Raw genomic sequence first — 6,970 nt, 5'->3', positions numbered from 1 at the left:
TCCATTCTTTGGAAATCTTTGTTGTCCTAAGAATGACATTAAACAATCTGTTGAGTCATCCAAGCCTGCCTTGCTCATGTTCTTCTACAATTCCATCGAGATTTCGTCTGGCTCGATTGGTTTTACCTTGTTCATCTTACGCATAGCCCCATCTACTTGCTCAATATTTGAAAGATCTGTACAAAATGCCTCTCTTATTGGACCCGTTCCACACGAGTACCCAATGCAAATGAAGGATCAATAACATTGGAGCATGTTGGTATGACTAATCCGGATTCACATCTAGTAGGGTCCATTGAACCCATCACAGAGATGCACAGAGGAAGAGAACGAACGTCAGTCTCTTGAGCGACCGATCAAGAAATGCAAAGATAAGGGGAATGGTTAGTGAGGGATAGCACTCCCTACACCAAGGATTTTGCCACACTCCGCATGTGTGCATATTTCGATTACAATGACGTTGAACACAACTCTAGATATGTAATCCAAAGTTCATTTGAACCAAACTGGAAACTTTTATATTCTTATAGCAGTGACAATTTGAAGTATTAAAAATGTGTCATTATCGGTTTTATCCAATACTCTAGGAGAAACACGGTACAGTTTACCATGAAAATTTGCAAATCTGTTACCGTGCAACTCCCTTCTCAATGGCAAACCACGCTCTAATGTTAACTATAACAACCACAGACATTGATATTCTTCATCAAAAACAATAAGAGCTATAGATATTTGTGAAATCTTGAGATTGAATCCTCCTCTATTTCCATAACTTGACCGAACTGTCATGACTTGCAGAGCCAACCATTCCAGTTGCCGGTGACTGTGCTAGGGCAGCGATAATGTTCTCATGTGCTGGAACCGTCATGCTTTTGTTCTCAACCATGTCCCACAGCTCCAGAGACTGCAACATAAATTTACAAAATAGCAGTGAAGTGTTGAGCATTATCACTAAACAGTAAAAAGTGTATGAACATGAAGTAGTCTATCAAACGCAATTACCCTCATTCCTCCAATCACCAATAGAGCAGGATAACTAGGATGAAAAACGCAAGAGTGGAACTGATTCCCCGTAGAACTTAGCTCATGAATGCAGTCACCGGTGGCCAATGACCAAACTTTGACAGACTCCTCACTGACTGATGCCAGTAACTCACCGTTGAGATCCCAACACAGGTAGTTCACCACTCCAGGATGCCCCTATAAGCAAACACCGATATATAATGTCGAGAATGACAGGCAAAATATATTAAATATACTCAAAGTCATCTAGCACGAAAACAAACCTGGAAAGAATGAATTTGCCTGTCATTTTCGACATCAAAGACGGAAACCATCTTCTCTGAAGCCGCAGCCAACAAACGCCCAGTCATTGGTTGAAACCTCACTTGCGCGCTTCCTTTTTGCTACAAACAGAGAGAAATGAAGTCGATGTTAGCTCAATACAAATCTACTACTGCAAAGTAGGTTTATACATAACAGTAAGTAACATTAAAAAGCAAACCTTGGACACCCGAGTACATGAAAATGGACTAATACTCCAGTAGCGAATTTCATTGTTGCTATCGCAGAAACAGAATAGGTCGTTCTTTTTAGGATGAAAATCCAACGACATAACATGATGACTATGTCCCGTGTAAGCATGCAAACAATAGCTAGGCTGCAAATAAAAGTTCAGCAACGGATTGTTTAGTATGAATTTGTTTAACATTTGATTTATTGAAAACATGCAACTGTAGCTAAGGCCTTACAACTACATTTCGGAGTTTTTAAACAAGAAAAAGGCAAAAAAATAATGAAAAGATCTGAAGTTCCAACAGAAAATATAAAAATAATTACATTGGTTGCGTCCCATAATCTCACAGACTTGTCAAATGAAGCAGTTGCAAGTTGAGAAGAATTAGGCCGGAAGCGGATATCTGTAATCAAGTACTGATGTTCCTCAGGGGTGGTCTCTGTTTGTAGAGTATCCATGTTCCAAAGAACAGCCTGATGCATACATAGGAAATGTTTCATAATTTACAATTTCTTAGATGAATAATGAAATAAAATAGAGAATAGAACCTACAATCACATATCATAGAACGAAATAAAACAGTAATCCGATTATTTATGCTAAAGACATTAGATATTCTGGAGCAGCCTACCTTCTTGTCATGTCCGGCACTAGCAAGTAACTTCCCATCTGATGAGAAATGACAGCAAGTCACTTTATTTCTTGTGCGTATACAACCAACTTCACCAAAGGAGAAACCTGAGATGAATCGTTTAAGTTAATAATTTTGCAACAAAAAAGAAAGACAATAGAGCTTTTATAAGTCCAATTGTGAGATTATTACCTTTTGAAGATTCAGGCTTGTGCTCAGTAAGAGTTTGCTTCAATGATCCATAGATGTTTCCATCTCCCCCGTCTTGTGACAGAAATGATTCCACATTATCAATGTCTCCAAAAGGCTCTAAGTCATCCTGTACGACAGAAGTCATGTTGAGCATTATACGATATAAGATAGTAAAAAACACTTTCAAGGTCATGGCATAATTAGCATATTAAACTGTGAATTTATATGGAAACTAAATACTTCATTAACAAATATGAAAGTGGATATATAGAAAAAAAATGCAAACAAACATTCGCATTAAAAACTGAAAGAATTACCAGCTGATTTGTAGAGGATGCAATACCGCCAGTTCCCTCTCCATACATTATCAAACCTTTTGACATGCTAGTCATCCCATCACCTGGGGTATGAGTTGATTGTGGTGAACTTGGTGAAGGGCCAACTGTGTTACCAGTGCCAGTACTATTAGCATGTCCAGAAGACGAATGTTGCTTCCTTTTTCTGTTGGTCTGGGAAAAAAGTAAGAAGATGGATGAACTACTCGTTGGACTGATTAGATAATTTATTTTTCAGGAAACCAAAACATTTAAAAGGAAAAAGAAAAGACGGAAATTTCCGACTGCAGCAAAAGAAGGAAGGTAAGGCAGGAACAGATATCACTTGTTAACAATAGTTGATGTCGCATGAGTTTGATGATATCAAATTCAGATAAAAAAACAGCTTTTTTTACGCTTTCCTTAAGCTAACCTGTTGCAGTTGTTGCTGTTGTTGCTGCTGCTGCTGCAACTGGTCCTGTTGTTGAGATGAAGAGTGCTGCATTTGGGACATTTTCATCTGTTTAAGACAGGTATATAGTATAAGCACTTTAAACTTTAGCCGTTATACGAATTGGAATAAAATAACATAGACCCTTCCACAGAAACAGACATTATCATTTACAGACAAAATGTCTAAGCCTCAGAATAGTTGTGCAGTGTAACTGACAAAAAGCAAAATATATTCTCGACTCTAGGAGATCCGAGTTAACCTTTGGGGAATTCGACTGTACTGGAGAGCAAATGGATCCATCATTTCTTGGGGGCTGACCATCTTTGGCATTAAAGTTCCCTCTAGGTAATCCACCAAACCCATAATTAGGTGAGTTTCCAAGGTTACCTTGGGCTTGAGCTTGAGCTAGGACCTGCTGTTGTTGTGATGCCAAAAGAAATTGATTTTGGGTCTGTAAGTTGGGTTTTTGTACTTGCAAACCCAAGCTAGGCCTTACCTGGTCAATTCCCTGAACATATCATGAGCAAAGCAACCGACTATGCACGTCAAAAATTCAGTATACTAAAAGCAGTGATGACCAAAAGTAATAGGTAACTTACTGTTAAAGGCCAACCCTTCAATGGTAGACCAGTGACACCTTGGTTCAACCCTGAAGAACAAGGAGTAAATATGAGGACTAAATTGCCTAAGTAAGATCATCTACAATATAATTGACATACAAGTACTCAGAAAAGACAGGAAAAAACTAAACAGACTCATCAGAAAGAGAAAATGAGACGATAGGAAAAGGGGAGTTTCAAGAAAGTTGAGCTGGAAAAATAGAAATCCTAAAACAAGCAAATAAACAGAAAAAGGCAGAGAGACAATTCATTTGTGCTCACATAAAGAAGACCAGTTCCAGTACTTTCCACCCATAAACCATAATATATTGCTGCTAAAGACAGATGAATGAAGCTTGAGATGTGATACAGACAATTATTAAAAGTGAAACGTCATAAATATAAAATAAAAAGAATTGGATTTCAAGTACATTGACAGTGTCTTTGGGGAAAGTAGAAACCTTAAGAAGAAGCTTTTAATATTTAGTCTAGCAATGCTTTAATAATTTGTCGTGAACTTCAAACAGCGAAAAATGAAATTATCCATGATACCATTCAACAATTCAAAGAACTCAGATTTGAAGGACAATGATGGAGTTCCACAAAACTCCACATGATTAAGTGTCTTACGGGAAGATGAGCAGGTTTTCAGAAAAAACCATGTTTCATATCAAAGATGAACAAAGATAATTAGGTGAAATCACTACTAAAAAGTGCATTTCATAAAAATGGATATATTTTCCATTTGAAATTATTAGTAATAGGTGGACAAAGAATGTCAATCAGAAAATGTATCTCTATTTTTTTTATGCTGAAAATAATTCTTTTGTAGCAATACCTGCACCAAGACCAGCCTTTGACTGAAGAATCGCTTGCCCATAAATCGATGAAGGATCCATGGGCAAAGACTTGTGAGTGCCACCCAAGTTCACTTCCCCTTTAATATCCTACATAGTTGAAATAGGTATCGCCTTTAGCTTGGTAAAAGAAGACGAAATACCGAGTATTATACAAACAAGAGATATCCTGTGTAGTATCTAGAACTAAGAGCTCATGTAATTACAGTTGCCAGCTGAGGCCGTCCTTGTATTTGCTGCAACATGTTCCCTGAATTTCCTTGTACCAACTGGCTGAATCAACAGAGAAGAAATAGAGATACAAATGATTCAAAGCATGGAACAAATAGTTACGTGTTGTGTAAAATAATGCAATAACATATGGAAGAGTTGCACCAACCATACCCTTGATGATTAGTTGCTGACTTTAGAAGTGCCATCCTATTGGGATCAATAAGTGATGAAGATGTTTCCGAGTCCATGGACTGAGGGTGCTTCATTCGTTCCTCGTACATTTTCATTGCCAATACACTGGCAGATGGCTGCCCCATCATACCTTCGGAGTTGATAGCATTTATAGGACCACCATGAGGGGAATGATTTGGATCCCTTCGCTGTAACTGTGCATTTCGTTGTTGCATGAGTTGCAACTGCTGCATTTGTAACTGCTGTTGATGCTGATGCTCTCTTGCTTTCATTTGTTGAGTCTAAAATAAAAGGAAATACTTCAAAATTGGTACGAAATGTGTAACGCTTCTTTTAAATAATTTGTGTCATGGGTCATTGCTCAAGTTCAACAAACCTCTATGTACGCTGCTGCTGCCTCGGAATGTTTTTCATTTGTCCTTGCAATGAAAATGTCCCAAAACACAGACCACCATTCAAAAAGAAATCCTCCAGGTGCATCAATAGCTATAAATGTATGAACCAGAAGATCAAAACATAGATTCACATCAAGAAATAAGAATAAAACATGTCGAAAGTTATACAGATGTAGCCCTTAGAATGTAAAAAAGAAATTCAAACGTAGAGCATCATCTAACATCATTACCTACAGGATCAGTAGCAACCTTTCCTTCTGTCATGAAAGCTTTTGCAGAATTATGCAGCTTTCGTTTCAGCAGATAGTCATGAATGTAAACATCCAGCCTAGAAAATTTAACAAGAGGCCAAAAAATAAGGGCGAAAATCAACAATATTAGAAATTAAAACAAATAATATCCCCACCCTGAAAATTTGTCTCGCACTATTAATTATTTGGTAAGTCAAAACAATTTATCCTTTTAACTTTTCAAAAAAACAATTTCTTAAGTAAACAAATTGTAATCTTTTGCAGTTCCTTAATGTAGTGAGGATTAGATAATTGATCCTCATCCACCACTCCTTGTAAGGAATAATCTTCCTTTCCCATCCCAGCCCAACTCTGCACTTGTAACTACTCCCTCTATCCAACAATAGTTGTCCACTGTTGACTTGACATATATCTTCAGAAACAATAAATAACAAGGACTATATTACCTTTTGAATATATTAAATTTAATGCTTTGAGAAATACGAGTAAATTATCTCTTAATTTTTCAAACCGAACAACTATTTTAATATAGTCCATTGTTCCTCGGACCATTAATCTTACAATCTTCTCATAATCATTTATAGAAAGTAAAAACATGAACAAACTATAAAACAAAAAGAAGAACAATCAATTTGGTACATACATCTTATCTGCTTCCCAATTACTCTGCGCCATTAGTCAAACAACACCACAATCGACTCGCGATTTTTCACTGAGCTGCAAGTCAAAACACAGTTTCAGACAAGTTACACAATTGAAAAAGAAATGAAAGTGATTCACATAAATGATACCAATTACAATTATTCCAGCATTTTTTGATCAAAAAGCAGATTTCCTGGAGAAGAATCAGCTCCCAACAACAAAAGAAATAACAACAAAATCAAGATCTCCGTCAATAAAATCCTTGTTTTGGATTCACTAATCAGTCAAACAATGAACAAGTGGATCCACTATATAAACGAAGATCATTCATTCCAATTATCTAGTAGATAATCTGAATTAAATTTAATTATTGAAGATTCATCTTGAGATGAACTTAAAACATTGACACACACAAAAGAATTCTCAACTTTTGAAGAGGAGAGAGAAAGAGGACAAAAAAATATCAGGACAGCCTTGTCCAGTAACTATCCGAGCCTTAGCTACGGAGAAGCTTTTACACCTGCTTTAATTATAGGTCTAGTGTTAGGTTCGGTAACAATAACATGTGATTCTCTGATTCCCTAAAACACTACTACTTCACATATTTGTTGATTCTTTACGGGAAAATTATTATTATTATTTTATTCTTTTCGTTCATTTTTATTTGTTATTGTTTGACTTGACACACCTATTAAGAAAATAATTATTGATACA

The 6,970-nt window shown here is 36.5% G+C and overlaps 1 protein-coding gene across 3 annotated transcripts; it reads right to left on the bottom strand.

Annotated features, from left to right (window-relative positions):
- Positions 1-491: 491 nt before the first annotated feature.
- LOC102584201 (transcriptional corepressor LEUNIG_HOMOLOG-like) lies at positions 492-6,743 on the bottom strand. 3 transcript variants are annotated; one of them, XM_006356706.2, is made up of 18 exons: positions 6,406-6,743; positions 6,258-6,331; positions 5,594-5,691; positions 5,345-5,454; positions 4,948-5,249; positions 4,770-4,836; positions 4,545-4,653; positions 3,707-3,756; positions 3,367-3,615; positions 3,087-3,173; positions 2,657-2,848; positions 2,340-2,466; positions 2,148-2,254; positions 1,840-1,989; positions 1,505-1,660; positions 1,287-1,406; positions 1,003-1,200; positions 492-904 (listed from the first exon to the last, which is right to left on the bottom strand). In XM_006356706.2, exons 2-18 carry the CDS (start codon positions 6,287-6,289, stop codon positions 761-763), a joined length of 2,298 nt encoding a protein of 765 aa, XP_006356768.1. In that variant the 5' UTR covers positions 6,290-6,331; positions 6,406-6,743; the 3' UTR covers positions 492-760. The 3 variants fall into 3 exon arrangements, with proteins under 3 accessions (XP_006356768.1, XP_015168578.1, XP_015168577.1); XM_015313092.1 differs by having other exon boundaries at positions 4,776-4,836; XM_015313091.1 differs by having other exon boundaries at positions 6,413-6,743.
- Positions 6,744-6,970: the final 227 nt, after the last annotated feature.

Source organism: Solanum tuberosum, unplaced genomic scaffold (assembly GCF_000226075.1).
Source record: "Solanum tuberosum cultivar DM 1-3 516 R44 unplaced genomic scaffold, SolTub_3.0 scf00229, whole genome shotgun sequence".
Lineage (NCBI taxonomy): Eukaryota > Viridiplantae > Streptophyta > Magnoliopsida > Solanales > Solanaceae > Solanum > Solanum tuberosum.
The sequence above is the reverse complement of the archived record's forward strand: the minus strand, read 5'-3'. Positions and strand labels throughout refer to the sequence as shown.